The sequence below is a fragment of the Exophiala bonariae genome (assembly GCF_035927105.1).
Source record: "Exophiala bonariae strain CCFEE 5792 chromosome Unknown scaffold_3, whole genome shotgun sequence".
Lineage (NCBI taxonomy): Eukaryota > Fungi > Ascomycota > Eurotiomycetes > Chaetothyriales > Herpotrichiellaceae > Exophiala > Exophiala bonariae.
Genome location: NW_027042478.1, coordinates 76955 through 94761, shown reverse-complemented (window position 1 = coordinate 94761; position 17807 = coordinate 76955). Strand labels below are relative to the sequence as shown.

Here is a 17807-nt window from a genome sequence, read left to right as displayed (position 1 = left end):
ACCTTACCCATGATTATCGATTGCCGAGAGGACGTGCGGCTGGTTTCAACTGTTGAGTCTACGAGATCAGGATGGCATGCACGAAAATGCAGGAGGGGAGGGGGAATAGGTCAGCTAACAAGGTTTTCCGAGTAGTACAAGGGGCCTTTGCGGACAGTTCGCAGGACGCGGGTAGCTCGATTTGTGTGCAAGTGGAGCGACAGATCAGAGCAGGGCCTCGCAGGTTCGCGGAAACTGAGGAACGGACAGGCAAGCAGACAGGACCTCTTGTGGCCCGAAATCTGAAAGAGCCTCAAGCGGAGAGTCTTGAAGCCGAGCGTTGAGCGCTTGTCGCAAATGCTTGTGCACGAGGAACAGTTGGTCGGATTGAACTTTTTCCGGCAGGAGAAAGTGCAGCGATTAGGCGGGGGTCGAGTCAAGCAGCAGCGGGCGAGCGCAGAGTTGAGTAAAGGTGGTGGCAGTTACAGTTGGTCCAGCGAGGTCTGGTGGAGACTGAAGAAAGGCCCTTGGCAAGCCCGACAGAAGTCCTTTGCGGAACTGATCGCAGGGACTCAATGAGGCGTTATGGTTGGAGCGCGAATTGTGGTGTGGCTTTACTCGGTAGCTATGGTGAGTGTGGTGGTGCGCTTGTTGTGGCGACAGTGCTGTCTTGCTTAACCTATGCAAAATCGTTCAGTCGGGTGTCCTCTTGCGATGAGACCAAGTTGAGCACCACGCACGCTTGATTTGATGACTTTCTCTTGATCCACAGCCTGTTGGTCTTGTCACTCACCAATGATGAAAAGGCAGAAGTGCCCGAGGGAGGGAAGGAGGGCGCAGGCAGGCCTTGCTCTCGTGTCAATGTCCAATGAGGAAGCCAAGAGTGAGGAGAGTGGAGGTGCGGAAGACCTGGGAGGCGATCGAGTTAGCTGGACGAGGACGGAGGAGGTAACGAGGCAGTGTCTGGCAAGAGCAGGGGGCTAACAACGAATGGGAGCCAAGTAAGGTGAGATCAGAGATGGTGAGAAGAAGAATTAAGGTGCAGGTACGAGGAGGGAGAGTACCGACTACCTGCGGCAGGAGTGGTGCCAGGCGGAGGCACTACAGACGCGGGTGTGTGTTCTGTGTTTTGGTCTACTGCCAGTGTGTGCAGTAGTAGGAGATGACAGGTGTGTGACGAAAATCAGGCGAACGGCGAACGGCGAACGGCTACCGCAACTGAACCTGAATCTGGAGATTCACGAGTTGAGGAGGACGGGGATCGTTGATGCCTTGACGGGATCCGTAGGTACGAGTTTGGATTGATTTGGGATAGAAGGAGGAGCAGGACTGCATTGGAGTGGGTGAGAGTGCCACTGGCAGTGTGTGACTGAGGGAGGTGTTGTCAGAGTCAGGCAGCGTGAGTGGACAAGGCGGCTTGGCGCTAGTCAAGTCATGCAGTTGCACCAAGTGCTTGATCTTGATGGATCACACCTTCTCCATTCAAGTTTCTGTGACTGCCGCACCGCACCGAGTTGCATCATCCGCGCCTACCTTAGATGCCACCTAGATGCCCACTGCACACACTACTACTTGGCTTAGGTAGGTCCCTCAGGTAAGTCTCCAGCTAGGTCCTCCGAATCATCTTCAAGTTGCAGGTTCAATTGGTACTATTTATCACCCCTGAAGGAGGGTAATAGAGATACGGGACGAGAATATTGCAGCAGGTACCAGACACCTCTTCCAAGTACCCGATACTTCTCAGAGTCCGGGTTCTCCTTCCACGTCCTCTGGTATCCGTAATTAAAGCTGCAAGTCGAAGGACCAAGGCCAACGAAACACCCTGGTCCCTGATACTTTTTCGCAACGAGAATCCGTCCTCCAAACTGGTGCGAGAAGTGGGTGCCGGTGTTATTATTCCAGTTACACTTGCATGATCACCCACGGCTTGACCTCCGGACGCCCGATTGCGCAAGCCAAACCGATCTCCTTTGCAGCTTACTCCGTACTTCGTAGTCGTGACTTCTACCAGAGGGAGGAATAAGCAGCAATGATAGGGATTGAATCACTTGCCAGTGCCTGAGAGATCAGGACACGACATGTGGCATTGAATTTACCCATTACGGTGTACTACTTCATAGGATCACACTCGTACCCTTTAGGCTCGGGGTGAGTCAAAGAGACATACTGAGGGCCAGTGGCGCATTTACTTGTGCGGATACTGATCTTCAAACGTCCTCGAACTAACAGCGTCAGGTTACAACGTACCGAGTAGTGCATGTCCTGCATAATTGACCACATCCCCATCGTTACTCTCAAACCGCTCTGCGGTTCACATAACGAGATGTTAGACTGAACGAGCAATCAAATAGCTTTACGTGTCTTTGAGCATCCCTCCATGTACAACGGTAAACAGACTGACTAAAGCCTCTCTCACAGCAGGTTTGAGTTTCAGAGACAATACAAGGGATAATTTAGTGTGCTTTTTCAGCAAGCCACAAAATAACTTTTGTTGTCGTGGCGGCAAAAAAGATGTCGAAACTTCGTGCATGAGACCGAGGGGCTTGAATGAGTTCGGAAGACGGATAATCAGGGCGAGCAGGAGAGGCTTAAGGACCAAAAAGCCTCGGCAGGCATAAGCGCGTCCCTAGCTGTGTTTAGGCGTGTTTAGGTCGGCATGGTTTGAGCGGAACAGCCCATCCCCGCTGCCCAGCACCTTTTTTTCAACATCGTAACTACGAGTACGTCGGTCCTCCTGTACCTAGGTATGCTTTTCTGCAGGTCTTGTCTGCCCGCCTGCTTCCGTGATCTTCGAAAGCTCCATTTTCCTAGATGAGCCTGGAGTTGTGTAGATATTCTACCTGGGGTGACACTGTTTTAAAGGACCATGGACGAAGTTGCCCATCATTCTTGGTCTTGGGTGACCTTCTTGGAGCAACCTCTTTGAATAAGACTTCTTCGAATACACATCAGTAAGAATAGTAGCAGATCATCTGTTGAGCAGAAGAAGGCATATTTGCTTAAGAGACCGAGACACATTCCCCCATCACCAGTGTCCTGCTATCACACACCGGAAATATATTGCCGCGGCCTCCGCCAAGCACAGGATCACGGCGAACTTGCAGTGTGGCTCTCTTGAACTGCACCTATGGATAGATGAATAGGTATTCGGACTCTAGGATAACATGTATCAACCTTGATTGAGTTCACCATGAAAATCAGCATCTTTTGTTTTTACTCCAGTTAGTTGTAATTCATTGCCAGACGTAAACTGTGATGTAGACACTACAGCCTTGGGTTAAGTCCGTCAGGCTCCGTCCGTTTTAGTTACATCACCTGTCGCGTAACCCAATTTTCTTTGCAACCGACCACCGCAGACACTTACCTCACACTCTCTTGTGCAAGTACAATCGATCCCACAAACCAACCAAACCTGTTCGAGATACCTAGTACCTACAGGTACATCGCCTTTATCAATGTCATTCATCAAACCCCTCCGTCTCGCCCATACACTTTCCAAACAGACGCATTCTCCTGTACGCACCTATTTTTCCATCCACCATCCAGATCCACGCCCTTTCCCACCGACTCAAGAACGCATCCTGTCGGCCGCCCTTGCTAGGGTGCCACAATATGGATTCACAGAAGACGCAATCATCCTCGGTGCCAAAGATGCCGGCTACCTGGATGTCACCGTTCAGCTTTTCCCACGTGGAGTCTTCGACCTGATTAATTATCATCTGATCACCAAAAGACTTGCACTGAAAGACACGGTGCAATTCTCCACAGCTGCCAATCTAGGCTTGACCTCAAAAGTCAAGGCGTTGGCCATGGCTCGACTACGCGCGAACACAGACATCGTTCATCAATGGCAAGGAGTATGAGTTCCACCTTCCCGTACAAATCGCAGTTCTGACTTCTTCTCCCCAGGCTCTTGGCCACATGTCACTTCTCGGCAACATCCCTGCCTCATTGAAAGAGTTAAACGCGCTCTCGGACGAGATCTGGTACCTCGCTGGCGACACTGCCGTGGACTTCTCGTGGTATACAAAGAGGGCTTCTTTGGCAGCGGTTTATGCAAGCTCAGAAATGTTCATGACCACGGACTCTTCAGCAAACTTCAGTGCCACTGAGGAATTTCTCCAACGAAGATTGAAAGATGCGCAGAGCCTAGGAAGCACAGCAGGAGGCATTGGACAATACGTGGGATTTTGGGCAGGCAATAGCCTCAATTTAGCCCGATCCTGGGGCATGAAGGTGTGAACTTGGTCAAAAATTTGTCACACCCAAAAGCACGACCATCAACAATGTGGATTCGCGAGCCTGGTTCATGGATGCTCAAGCACAATCCGTGGACCGCGTTTTTGCCAGCGGATTTCGGAATAGACGACAAATACACCGTATTTGGAGAAGCCTTGTTTGTTGATTTCTACAACCGAGCTGCAGACCCAGGATAAGCTTCATCTCAGGCGGTAGTAGATGACTTACTCAACCTCCAGTTCGTGATCACACCATTTCGGCGGTGACGATGATCAATGCGGCCGACCTCGAAATGTCAAACGACGCATTTTCCAGACACTTCAACGACTACAAATGTCCCAGTGCGTTGACAAATCAATGTGTGACCGCAAGGTCCACTCATCCAGCAACGACTTTCTAAACACAAACCTATTATAATCAGATCATGACAAGCGAGGCTTATTGATTTTTAGCTGTGTCCTAGCAGGCTTTTGACCAGCCTAAGATATTTCAGCTCGAGCGAATTTCTTGGTGAGAGAACCACCCCAATGCCACGTGACTCTCTGGAACTCGTCGAGCAACATGCAGCTCTGCTTAAGAGTCGCGAAAAAAGCAAGAAACGCACGCGCCTCCGGAGCCGAGTCCTGGATGAATGGAAAGCCGACAAGGTCTACCCGCAAGACAAACCGGCATCATACAACCCAACGTCACCGGGAAGGGATGTGTTGAGTGGTGGATATCGCCGTTCAGAGTACCAGATTGAAGTTCACAGCAGAGACTATGCCAGGCTTGTGGTCAGGCGCAAGGAGAACCATGAGGCCAAAGATGACGTCGATAGACTAGGTTCGAAGGGCGACAAGGACTCTAGTCGACCAGAAAAAGACGAGCTGCTGCCCCGGATGACAACTGTGTCCAGACAAACGATTCAGAGGCGGAAAGACAGCAGGGGGAACGAAACTCCGCCACCGAAACAAAACAACGGATCCAAGCAACAAAGGCGTGAGTGGTTGGTCACGACAAACGACGAAGTCTCCGATCTCATCGTGAGATTCTCCCCATTGAAGTACAAACAGTGGGCTTCACACCGAGACCTCGAGGAGCTGAGCACCAAGGACGAAGCAGAAAGAAGTTCTTGAAACGAAACCATGAAGAGGATTCAGAGTGTGTTGGAGAAGCAGCACAGAAGGCGGAAAATTGCAAAATGCAGATGGCAGACACCATCGTATTCGGGATTGATTACCTAGGTAGTGTATGACTTGATTAGTAGTTTAGACTCTGTATTAATAGCACCTTGTTCTGAAAGCACCGAGCCCCTGCATTAGTCGGCTCCCTATCACTGATAAGTGGTATTCGATCATAGAGTCTGTGGTCTCCGTCCCATCACCACAGTTCAACCAGCCACAGACAGATGAGCGTAAGGAGATTCATCCGACAGCAAACAATAGTCCCTCCCCACAGCCTAGATAGCCCTTTCCAGACCCGAGTCATCCCACGCCTATCCTATGAGAGAACACGCAATATGATGCAAGAGCACAAAAGCAAGCGAGCGATCTGTAAAACTTCGACAGAAATTGAAGAATGGAAGTCGTAAAGCATTGCATTTTTGAAATGGTGCGAAGAAGGATTTCGCATCCATCGCTGGAATGTGCAATTTTTTGACAACCCGACTAGACAGAGATGTATGATCCTCCTGCCAGCCATGATTTTCCTGTGATGATGACCGACCCATCCGCCGGGATGGCTGGTGATAAATCATGACCCATCACACGGAATGGAATGGAAGGGCTTCCATCGTCCGAGCACGTCTGGTGGATGTGATGTAAGCACTGAGCCTTTGCCTCCTTCGTGTCTCGGTAAGCGGACCAGATTTCTACAAGACCTGGCTGTAGGAGGATGGACTCAAGCCGTCGAGAGGGTTGACATGTGATGGTCGAAAATTGGTGTGTCTACCGCTTGGTCCCACTGCTGCATCGGGTGGATCCAAGGTGGACAAGCCAGTGACAGGCATGGATCCCACAGGCTCAATGGAAATGCTAAAATGCTCTGGACACTTGAATCCGGGGTTTCGACTTTCAGCGACATGGCCCAGGCGACTCTCCCGGGAGTTCTCGTTGGCTTTGCACTATTCCATGCCGCCGTATGAGCTGTGGATCCGGTCAACGACCAGGTTATGCTGCGCCTTAGAGTCGTGAGGTGAAGTGGGGATAGCACACACTGAATAGCGAGTGCGTTGCATATTCGAGTGGAACTGATCTGAGGTCTGAAGTTCGAAGCCAAACTGTTTGGTTTTGGGTCGTCTATCCATGCGAGAAATCGTGAAGAATCAATTTCACTTTCGTGCAGATTCCCATAACACAAAAGATTTCGGTTGGTCCTCAGGGAACAGATATGGAGGAATGAAGCCGTTGGGCAAGGCAACCATTTCTATTTCGAGCCTAACACCTGCCTTTTTGAAGATGGGTTGAAGTTCTTTGCATTTGTCGGTCATCCGACGTTGAGCGATCAGAACCTGACTAACCTCCTCCACAGTATCTTCATCGTCCGAGATACTCAAGTGTGGCACCTCGTCGTCGTCGCGGTAATATTCATAAGAGCAGACCAGGTTCTTCAGCAGTCTCACTCCATGCTTAGCCTTTTCGGTGACGAAGCATGACTCGAAAGGAAACCAAGCTCTTCTGCGGGCTTGAAATGGTGGTCTTTCGCCGAGGGGAATGCCAAAAACCTTTAGAGTCTCCAAGTTCGGGGGAAGTCTTCGCCACGTGGCATGATCGCATTGTCTTCTCATCCGAATTAGATGGACGGTTCGGTTATCTAGATCGAGTCGTTTCATTGCGTGGAAAGGCGTCAAGTCCAAGAACTGACCACGATGGTCAATTTCCTGATGGCCTGGTCTCTGGAAACCAAGGCTCAAAGACAGATGCTCGAGCGAGTCGACACAGTTCTGAGCGACAGCATCGACAAAAGGACCCGGTGACACATTTCCATGCAGGCGGCTGCTCCTGGCATTGAAGACACCGTCATAACGTATTCCCTCACTAATTTTGAGAGACTTTAGAGCTTTCGGGAAGCTTAGGAGGACTGCGAGAGAGGGCTCGAAGATGTCACACTCTTCAAGATGGAGATGTTCCAGGTTGGTTGATTTCATCAGTGCCTCATCGTCCTGGAAGTCGACAAGTAATCGATGTGGATAATCAGTGCTTGCACATGACACGGTTAGAGATTTAAGATTCGGATGCAAAAAGATCATGGGGTATTTCGTCATTGAATGGATCTCCTTCTGACTGTCGACGAAATGTAAAGTACCTGGATTAAAGGTCAATAACACGACCAGTCGGGGTGAAAAGAAGGCTCACATTTCCTCAAGTTTGGAAGCAACCTCCCAAAAGATGCTGGTACAACTGCAGAGGCGCTCTCAAAGATACGTTCGTATCGATCCTGCAAGTTGACCCATGAAACCCGTTCTTCCGGGAACTTGGCATTGCAATCTGGAGTTTCGAGGCAAAGGTCCTGAAGATTACACATGCGACTGATATATGGTGGCAGGGTATGCAAGCCCATATCGTCACCAAACTTGACTGATACCATCAAGGAACGGACCCATGTGGCTCGCCGATCATTGGCGTGAAGACTGGCGGCTAAGACGGAGGCCTGATACCCATTGAGGATCTCGATAGAGTGGTACAAAAACGGTTCAACAAGATCATTGAAATGCTTGCAAACCAGACTGGCATCACTCAGAGTATTGAAATCGAGATAGCCGAATATAGTGATAAGTACCTCGTCTGGCAGGTGCAGCAGAAGGAGTGATAGTGGAGTTGATGCGATCATATTCAAGGTGGGCGGGCTCGAAGAGGAGGACCTGATCACTTCGAAGCTAACCAACCGTGCTAATTCAGGGTGATGTCATGGAGATGTCCTGTGCCTGGTGTTTGACGCACCCAGAATAGAACTTGCAATAAGTGAGGATGATATAGAAATCGGATATTCTAATTGAACTTGAAAGGAAGAAGTTGAAGAGTTAACGCGTATGGGTGTTGATGGATGTTGGATGAGAATCAAGTGTGGAGGAAGATGTCATTATTGCCATCTCGCCTGGACCCTGTCACTCTGGTACGTTAGGTCACGGGTGTCCGGATAGCCAGCAACACTTCACCAGTTAGGGATGTTCAGGTATCTAGTTAGGCGCGTGGCAGCGGTGTAATAAGCCTTGACCCCAACCTGCGCCATACCATAAACACGGTTTAGTTAAAACCTTAGGGGCAACGCTGCTGAATCGCTTCCAATCCCCCATGAATGCCAAGCAGGCCTTTGCCCCCCGGCATGTGTCCCCCGGCATCGTAGGGCAACTTGTCCAGGTGCGGCAGTGTGCCAAAGGCATCCTGTTCAAAGCCTGTGCCTCTTCGTCTCACATAATAAGTCCACGCCACAAGCGAGATCATCCACCCAATTTCTTCTCACGGCTCGGCAGTCACAAAACACAGCCTTGTGTCAATTCAATGATAGTATCATGTTCTCCTTGCTTCGTACAAAGACTTCCTAAGTCCTTTACCAAGGGATCAAGAAAACGGGGCCAACATCATAAGTGTTTATTTGTTTTGAAGTACCATCGAGGCAGGTGCGCATGGCCCGCGCTCCTCAGTCATGGCATTGCATCGGCCATATGGGACATGCCTTGCGTAGAGTGGCCAAGCTAATAGTGCTGCTTTACGGCACGTTCTTGTTTGGACGCTTGATTTCCCCTGGAGGGGGCCAAGAGTCATGAGCATACTCACATTCATTTCAGTCGTAGAACTGGTGCCAAATCCGAGCCATAACATGTGACTTCGACCCAGCCCATCTCAACCCAGCCCAGTTGATGTCTCATAATCCTCATAACATTTCATCCGCACATATCCGTAGTTTGCAGCACCCCTAGGCAGGAGCCTCATAGCCGCGTCTGAACACCCTACCGAACATGTCGACACCGACTCTCTCACCCTTGATCTCACTCTTGGCCTCGTTCTCTGCGTTTGCTGGAATGTCGACTTGAGAGCCGTTAACTTTCCAGCCACAAGCCGTTTGCGCGAACTTGGTCAAACTGTCTCCTCGAAGGTCCAGCCATCCACTCAGCACACCCAGGTCAATTTGCCGGAAGGTCTTGCCAACCTCGCCTGCGATTCTGATTCTCACTAGATCTTCAAATCCTGCCACATCAGCATACAAATCTGCGTAGAGGTCGTCTGATTCCAGTGTCGACCAAAATGCATCGTACTGCGCGGATTCAAGGAGGGTGTTGAGATTCGTAAGTTTTTGTATCGACTCTGTGAGGTCTGTGGTGGGTATTGAAGTATTGCCAGGCTGGTAGGGGATGGTTGAAGGTGGGAGTAAGGCCAGCGCCAGAGAGAATGATGGAGATGGGAAGACTGTCAGTGCTTTCACCAGGATGTTGGTGACAGTTTCTGGGTGCAATAATTGAGGGTTGAATTGGTATCTAGTGTGGACGACGTCAGCTCCGTTTGTTAAAGGCTTCGTAGAGCAAAGAAACATCATGATGGCTGGCTCTTAATTTCAGATAGAGCTAATATTTCAAGTCTTCATAATTCCCGAGAGATTGTCAGGTAATAGGAAACGTGATAGAAATTCTCTTCATCACAGTATAGTAGAGCATAGGCCGTGTTTTCTCGGGGCTGATTCTTACAATTTCAACAGCGCAAGGCATGCGTACGTGTCGAAGAATTTCTCTTCACACTGCTGGGTAACATATTCTTGAAATATCGTCGTCGTCTCGGGATTGTAGCGATTCAGGCCGTTTAGGATCTCATCGATATGCGCCGACCGCTCTTTACACTTGTCGAAGCCTTGAGGCATCTTGCCGAATTGCTGGAGAAGGGAAGATTGAGAATGGGATGCACTGATGAACCAAAGATCGCAGCCTCCGCGCAGCGAAATGAATTTCGCTGCAACGACTCGGATGTGCACGATTTTCCCCAAAGGGCAGTTTGTGGCGAGATTGCCAAGGCTTTCCGGCTGCAATAGCACTGGCGTGAGATTCGAGCCAAAGGGGAGGTTGCCATGTATTCCACTACTATACTACTGTATATCCCGCTTAGAAGTACCGGAATTCAGTATTCACCTACCTGGTGTCCGCTTGCATGACTATGTGATTGAACTCAGCTCGGATACAACGTGGCGAACATGAACATGATCGCGCTTCACGTAGTGACAGCAAAGCTACGTCATGGCTTCTAATGGGACAAGCTGGTGGGAACAATGATTTCAGAGGTGCCAGCCTCAAAGACCTATGGATATTACATTTCAGACTTGTAATCAATCACCTTCGCGGGTTCTAGGTAAGGAGGGTACGCCAGTTTCAACACTCCAATGATGCCGACAACAGCACAAATTGAACTTCAAGGATCTATGATAATACCTCCGAGAAGGAATCCCATGTTAGGACTCTCAATCAAGTAGCCTTTTCCGCTCTCAACATATTCATTTCTTGTGCACGAACAGCTCCCTCCCCACGTGCAACTTGTCCTTCTTCTTGGAACTGGATGTCCCATGGATGGGACCCGAGGATCGCGGTGTTCTGGTGTCTCTAAGGTAAACCGGACTTGGAGACCGTGGTGTTCTTGCCTCTGGTGTTCGGGACTGAGGAGTATGGCTTTGGGATTTGGTCGGTGTGGATGATTGTCTCATGTCTTGCGCGGTCTGGCACTACATACCCAAAACCGAGCCAACAACACCAGAATGAGCTTGTCCAGCGAGATGCTTAACGTGCTCAGCCAATTCCTGAGGCTTTTCAAACACCCTCCAACAATGATCAGGCACATCCTTGAAACAGTCGATGAATCTCTGATTTCTGTTTTTGGCCTCCATGTGAGGAATATCGGTTACCTTCCTGATGTAAATAGCCTTGATCCAGTCAGGGTACTTGGCGTAAATCTCCGCGTATGATTCAGGATCAGACTGTGTGGAGTCCCCAATGCAGATGAATTGACGTTGAGGTAGCCATGAGTGAATTTTTTCAATCCGGTCGGTCTTGTACTCCTTGACACCTTCAGTGAAGGATTGCAGAAGGCCCCCAAGATACATCCATGAGGAATCACGAAGGATCATTGTGCCTTCAGGGTAGTGTTCAGAGATGAACTTGTGGAGGAAAGGATAAAGATTGTACGGGGAAGCAGATAGATAAAACCATGGCGGGTGTCCAAACGCTTCCTCTAGCACCTTGTAGAACTCTGGCATGCCTTCAGTGGTTTTTGGGATGTCGGCAAATGTAGATTTCAAGAGGCCAGTAGGACTGGATGTTTGCGTGACTTTGATTGTGTCGTCCACATCGGTGATGATTCCCCAACCGTGGGGCTCCACGAAACGGGTCTTGAATGTCAAGGCTGGAAATTGACCATCCGCACTTTCACCCGTGATGGTTTTCCCATCCATGTCGGCGGAGCCTCCAGTCGGCAAGATCTGACTGCTGATTCCATTTTGATTTGATGGACCCAGGTGTCGTTTATGAGGAGGACTGGATCCATCTGAACAGGGAAGCACAACCTCCACAGTGCGAGCAGGTGCAATGGCTTGAACGAAAGGTCTGAGACGTTCTTCCATTCGCTTACTGGTTTCCGGGTCCAATCCTGCCTTACCGTCCAGGCCAATTAGATCAGCAATAGTGCTGACTGTCTTTGTGATGTCCTTCCGACCAGTTCGGAAGAAGCAAGCAACGAATTCTGCCTCCCAAGGCTGAAGGGTATCATTGCCAGGCTTCTGGGGTCTGTATGCAGTATTGTTTAAGACCCAGACTTCATTGTCTTTAGGATTCGCTTTCTTGCCAAAAGGGTTATGAGTCCCAAGCAAGCCTGCCATCGTAGATATTAGTAAAGTGTTGCGGTGTGCAGGAGCTTGGCCTTCTTACTTGTGCCTTTATCAATGAAGCTCATGTCTGATTTTGAAAAGCGCTCAGGCAGTTTGGATTCGATCTCAGCAAAGTTGGCGTCTTTGCGAGATTGCTCTTCGAGAGGGGATGCATTGACCTTTTGATCGAGACGATCAACATCTGCTGACTTGTCCTTTGATTTGGTCATTGTGGAAGCAGGTTTTGAACTCAGGGATGGTTTGATGTAGTTATGGGTGATGAGAGCTTGTGATGGGGAGAAAAGATAACGATAGGACGCAGAAGAGAGAATGGAAAAGCTGCTGACTTGGGTATATGGATGGATAATAAATGGTAGAATGTACGAAGTGGAAGAGGCTGTGGACCAAGAGAGGGAAGATCTCATGGCAGCTGACTACCTAAGTAAGCACGAGGCCAATTCTTTGGAAGCCACGAGGCTTGACGGCAACTTGAGGAGCGTGAAAGAAGCAAAGGCGAGGTAGGCACGCCACATGCATATGACGATTGAGACTCTTGGAAGGCAGTAGCGCCTTGCCATGGCTGTTGAAACAGAAGTGACCACATTGGATTGTTCCTAAGGAACGAATGATCATGTTGGAGAAGAAGGTCACAACAAGAAATCCAGATACAGGTCCACAACGCAACAGCATCCGAATTGGTAGGCCGACTCTTTTCATTAGCTACCTAGGTACTCCGGGAACCGCCTAAAGAAGCAAGGCCGTGAATGATCTCCAGGCTAGTAGTAGAGGCTTTGACCAAAAACTTGCATGAGTCTTGTGCTCTTCCCGAATCCCCCTCCACTCCACACCGACCCTGCACTTTCCCGTTTTCTGGTTTTCGTGGGGAAGTGACAACTGTGCCAAGACAATTTTTCCCAGCGCGAACCACTTTACGCGTCGAGCACGCGTCCCAGGGCTGGCAACATCTCTTGCAGTGTTGAGAATTCTGGGTGAGATTCCGAGAAGGTCTAGATACCGCTGAAGTGTACTCTAGCCCTAAGACTCAAGACATGGCTTCAAGACCAGACCTCAAGGTAAGTGTTATTTTCAACGGTCCAATTCAGTGCTGACCCTCACGATTAGGTCGATGATGAGGGTGGGTTCATCCGCACCTTTCGATCACTTCCTACCAAATCAGATGGCACTGGCACCATCAGAGTCTTCGATCGCGGTGACTACTATTCAGCACATGGCGACGACGCCGAATTCATCGCAACGTCAGTCTACAAGACTACTGCCGTAATCAGGAATCTGGGGAAAAGTGACAATGCTCTACCTAGTGTAACCTTGTCAACGACTGTCTTCCGCAACCTCCTTCGCGAAGCTCTTTTCAAGTTGGGGAAAAGGGTGGAAATCTGGGAAAGTGGTGGAAGGGGAAGTTGGAAACTTGCTCGACAGGCAAGCCCTGGAAATCTGCAGGCGGTCGAAGAAGAGCTTGGAACCGGCTTAGACAGTCAGGGAGAAAGTGCACCAACCATACTGGCAGTGAAGATCAGCGCTAAAAACGGCGAGGCTAGAAATGTGGGTGTATGCTTTGCAGATGCCAGTGTCAGGGAGCTCGGAGTGAGCGAGTTCCTCGACAACGACTTGTACTCAAACTTCGAAAGCCTGCTTATTCAGCTTGGCGTGAAGGAATGCGTGATCACGACCGATGGCCAGAAAAAAGATCCCGAACTGGCGAAGCTGCGACAAATCGCCGACGCTTGCAACATTGCTGTCACCGAGAAACCTGCCTCCGACTATATGGTTACAGACATCGAGCAGGATCTTGCTCGGCTATTGAAAGGCGAGAATGCTATGGGGTTGCTACCGCAGACTGACCTCAAACTTGCCATGGGCAGCGCCGCAGCACTCATCAAATACTTGGGTGTCTTGACAGATCCAAGCAACTTTGGTCAATATCGATTATACCAACACGATCTCAGTCAATACATGAAACTAGATGCAGCCGCACTTAGGGCCCTCAATCTGATGCCGGGACCGAGAGATGGATCCAAAAATATGAGTCTTTTTGGTCTCTTGAATCACTGCAAAACACCAATTGGTGGTCGACTGCTAGCACAGTGGCTTAAACAACCACTCATGAGCCTTCTCGCAATCGAAAAACGCCACCAACTAGTGGAAGCATTCTTTAACGACACAGAGCTCCGACAAACCATGCAAGAAGAGCATCTTCGCTCCATACCTGACCTATATCGTCTCGCCAAAAAGTTTCAACGAAAACAGGCAAATTTAGAAGACGTCGTGCGTACTTATCAAGTGGTGATCAGGCTCCCAGGATTTATCGAAGCCTTGGAGACAGTTGTTGATGAACAATATCAAGTACCTCTTGAAGAAGAATACACCTCGAAACTCAAGGATCTCTCCAACTTTTTGGGCAAACTTGCAGAGATGGTAGAGACCACGGTTGATCTTGATGCCCTTGATCGCCACGAGTTCATCATCAAGCCAGAATTTGATGATGATCTTCGCATAATTAGGGCAAAGCTTGACAAGGTGAGAAACGCAATGGACGCCGAACATCGTCGAGCCGGGAAAGATCTCAACCAAGACCTGGATAAGAAACTCTTTCTCGAAAATCACCGAGTACATGGCTACTGCTTCAGACTTACAAGAACCGAGGCAGGATGCATTCGCAACAAATCGAATTATCAGGAAATTTCCACCCAGAAAAATGGTGTCTACTTCACGACAAAGGCGCTACAAGAATTTCGTCGAGAACACGATCAGCTTTCCGACACATACAACCGCAAACAAACAGGTCTCGTGACCGAGGTCGTGTCAGTCGCAGCATCATATACTCCAGTAATTGAGCAACTCGCTGCCATTATTGCTCACCTCGACGTCGTGGTCAGCCTGGCTCATGTATCCGTTCATGCTCCAACAGCATATGTTCGTCCGAAAATGCACCAGCGAGGAACGGGTGATACCATATTAAGAGAAGCACGTCACCCCTGTATGGAAGCTCAGGATGACATCAGTTTCATCACCAATGATGTCGAGCTGAAACGCAATGAGTCCAGTTTCCTCATCATAACAGGTCCGAACATGGGTGGTAAATCAACATACATCCGTACGATTGGTTGTGTTGCACTCATGGCTCAGATTGGTTGTTTTGTTCCTTGCTCGGAAGCGGAGTTGACCATCTTCGATTGTGTTCTTGCACGTGTTGGAGCTTCAGATTCACAGTTGAAAGGCGTCTCAACTTTCATGGCGGAGATGCTAGAAACGGCAAATATATTGAAGAGTGCCACCAGGGACTCATTGATCATAATTGACGAGCTTGGTCGGGGTACAAGCACTTACGACGGGTTTGGACTTGCCTGGGCCATCAGTGAAGAGATCGTTGCGAAGATCGGGGCATTCGGATGCTTCGCCACCCACTTTCATGAACTTACGGCTCTGGCTGACAAATTTCCCAAAGCCGTAAAGAACCTACACGTTGTGGCTTTCGTGGGTGATCAACAAGACGTCGCTATGACTGAGGGCCCAGAGAATTCCACGAAACGGAGAGAGGTCACATTATTGTACCGCGTCGAACCAGGCATCAGTGACCAAAGTTTTGGTATACATGTTGCCGAATTGGTGAGATTTCCAGACAAGGTTGTCAACATGGCGCGACGGAAGGCCGAGGAGCTTGAAGACTTTACCAGCACCGATGAACCGCAGAAGAAAGAAAAATACACGAAGGAGGAAGCAGAAGAAGGTAGCAGACTTCTAAAAGATATGCTCAAGAAGTGGAAAGAACAAGTCGAAGGACAAGAAATAAGCAAGGACGAGAAATTGAAGCTTATGAGATCAATGGTGAAGAACGACGAAAAGTTAATGGCCAACCGGTTTTTCCAATCGATCCAAAGCCTGTGAGGATAATTCTTCGGTTACATGATGGACTTAGCGTGGTGTTACTGGTTCCAGAGCTTTGGAGGATTCGGCTATATGTACACTATCAAAGAGCGCAAAATCATGTCCAAGTACAGAACTCGTGTAATCTACGGTTCTGGTTCCGTGATCTCAAACTCATGTGGATTAGATGTCATGAGCTTGAGAAGGAGCTGACACAAGATTCTTCCTGTGCGCTCACTGCCTGATATTGCTCCTCACATCATCATTTCCACCCTGGTCCTGCGCATACCTGGCAGCGACATGTTCTGGTCCTTCACCAGCTTCACCCTGGTCGAAGTCACCTGCCTTGGTCGGTCGACCTGTGCCTTTTTGAATATCGCCACCTTCTTCTATGGGGATTTCTCGATTATTTCCAGCACCAGAAACCTTGCTTCCGTACTCAGCAGTGCTGCCTGGGAATTTGTTGGTCACAGATGTGTCGATACCGGATTCATCGGCTGTTCGGAGAAGGATAAGGTGAGTAGGAGTTCCTAGCTTTTTGAAGAGATTTCTGCTTACTGCTCGTACTTCCACCTTTGTCCGTCTTCCCTCCAAATCCGCCGTCTTGTGCGCCACGCTTGAGGTGGTTTGAGGCAAGGTCTTGCTCAGCCTTTTTGGCGATGTCCCGAAGGTCTTGACCTTCGTATTCTTTCGACATTGTATCCAGTGTGTTGTCTTTGGCTATTTCAAGGGAGTATCTTTATTGTCGTCTGTAGTGATAATGGCTGAGGGCTGTTCGTAGAATTCTGGGGCGGTAAATGCTACTACAGTTCTTGACTTATTGTGCAGTTGCAGTTCTGAAGAACCACCACCTTTATGACGTCCGTTACATCACCCTTCTGAAATTGACACATACTAACACCGCGAAGCCCGTATGTCGGTAGTACATCACCGTGATGTAATTGGTTAACGTCATTGCATAACTAGTAGCGGAAGCCAACTCCGTTTCAACCACATCCTCAATGGCCCCTTTAAGAAAAGCAAGGCTGAAATGGGTGTAATCTTCCCAAGCACATTGAAGTCAAAGCTCTTCACCTAGCCTTGTGCTTTGAGTTGGTCATTCTGTAAGATGATTCAGCCATTTCATCCCAGATTGTAGGTAAGGTTCAGTTTCCGAGAATTAAAGCGCTAGATTTGGTTGCCAAGACGAGGCTGAAGCTGGAGGCATTCGTACCTACTCGGTAGAAGGACTACCAGTGGTACCTGGGCAGTATAGGAGTGAGTAAGCAGAGGTGGTCGAGCACGATACCATGACTGTCTAACCGACAGCTTTACTCTGCCTCCCGGCACAATATTTCAGGAATGGCCCTGCCATGCCGACACCAAGGTCAAGTCGGTCTACTGGTGGCGGCGAGTAATCTAAACAAAAGGCCACTGGCAGATCTCACAGCAAGTAATAATGGAAGTCGAATCGAACTTAAAAGAAGGTGCAGATGGTTCCAGGGCTGTAACATGATATATTCTGGGGAAGGAGGGTCGTTCTTGCCTAAATTCTTCGGGTCTGTGGCATTTGAATGTGAAGATAACGGGGTGGGTTGTTTGACTCCTTCACCACCACCAAAAGTCATATCTATCCTCAACTTTATCCTCATCAAATAGCAACGGTGTTCTAAGCAAGCAGTATCGCTCTGCCCTGAACGCCGTCCGTCATGGACTCTGCTCCCTATCATGTACTCAGGAATCGATCCTCTGCTTCGGCCATTCCACGGCCAACATCAGGCACTTCACGTCGGGCCACCCCCACAGGGTCCCGTATTTGGAAATCAGGTTCCATTTCCTATGTTCAGTATCAAAAGAAAATCCCCAACCTACACCGCAAGTCATGGCATCAAAGTGACACTGCACACTTCTCCTCA

The 17807-nt window shown here is 49.3% G+C and overlaps 7 protein-coding genes across 7 annotated transcripts; 3 read left to right on the top strand and 4 right to left on the bottom strand.

The window, feature by feature from the left end:
* Window positions 1–3434: 3434 nt before the first annotated feature.
* LTR84_007554 (uncharacterized protein) lies at window positions 3435–4221 on the top strand (the record flags this gene model as incomplete). Its single annotated transcript, XM_064851107.1, has 2 exons — window positions 3435–3836; window positions 3889–4221. 2 exons carry the CDS (start codon window positions 3435–3437, stop codon window positions 4219–4221), a joined length of 735 nt encoding a protein of 244 aa, XP_064710110.1.
* A 330-nt stretch (window positions 4222–4551) lies between these two features.
* Window positions 4552–5333, top strand: LTR84_007553 (uncharacterized protein; the record flags this gene model as incomplete). The annotated part of the gene is made up of 2 exons (XM_064851106.1): window positions 4552–4559; window positions 4712–5333. The coding sequence occupies 2 exons, from the start codon at window positions 4552–4554 to the stop codon at window positions 5331–5333; spliced, it is 630 nt and encodes a 209-aa protein (XP_064710109.1).
* A 1193-nt stretch (window positions 5334–6526) lies between these two features.
* LTR84_007552 (uncharacterized protein) lies at window positions 6527–8025 on the bottom strand (the record flags this gene model as incomplete). Its single annotated transcript, XM_064851105.1, has 2 exons — window positions 6527–7500; window positions 7551–8025. 2 exons carry the CDS (start codon window positions 8023–8025, stop codon window positions 6527–6529), a joined length of 1449 nt encoding a protein of 482 aa, XP_064710108.1.
* A 1083-nt stretch (window positions 8026–9108) lies between these two features.
* On the bottom strand, window positions 9109–10044 carry LTR84_007551 (uncharacterized protein; the record flags this gene model as incomplete). The annotated part of the gene is made up of 2 exons (XM_064851104.1): window positions 9109–9667; window positions 9875–10044. The coding sequence occupies 2 exons, from the start codon at window positions 10042–10044 to the stop codon at window positions 9109–9111; spliced, it is 729 nt and encodes a 242-aa protein (XP_064710107.1).
* Window positions 10045–10893: 849 nt separating this feature from the next.
* On the bottom strand, window positions 10894–12260 carry LTR84_007550 (uncharacterized protein; the record flags this gene model as incomplete). The annotated part of the gene is made up of 2 exons (XM_064851103.1): window positions 10894–12035; window positions 12092–12260. The coding sequence occupies 2 exons, from the start codon at window positions 12258–12260 to the stop codon at window positions 10894–10896; spliced, it is 1311 nt and encodes a 436-aa protein (XP_064710106.1).
* An 819-nt stretch (window positions 12261–13079) lies between these two features.
* Window positions 13080–15933, top strand: MSH2 (MutS-like protein; the record flags this gene model as incomplete). The annotated part of the gene is made up of 2 exons (XM_064851102.1): window positions 13080–13103; window positions 13153–15933. 2 exons carry the CDS (start codon window positions 13080–13082, stop codon window positions 15931–15933), a joined length of 2805 nt encoding a protein of 934 aa, XP_064710105.1.
* Window positions 15934–16146: 213 nt separating this feature from the next.
* LTR84_007548 (uncharacterized protein) lies at window positions 16147–16609 on the bottom strand (the record flags this gene model as incomplete). The annotated part of the gene is made up of 2 exons (XM_064851101.1): window positions 16147–16409; window positions 16471–16609. 2 exons carry the CDS (start codon window positions 16607–16609, stop codon window positions 16147–16149), a joined length of 402 nt encoding a protein of 133 aa, XP_064710104.1.
* Window positions 16610–17807: the final 1198 nt, after the last annotated feature.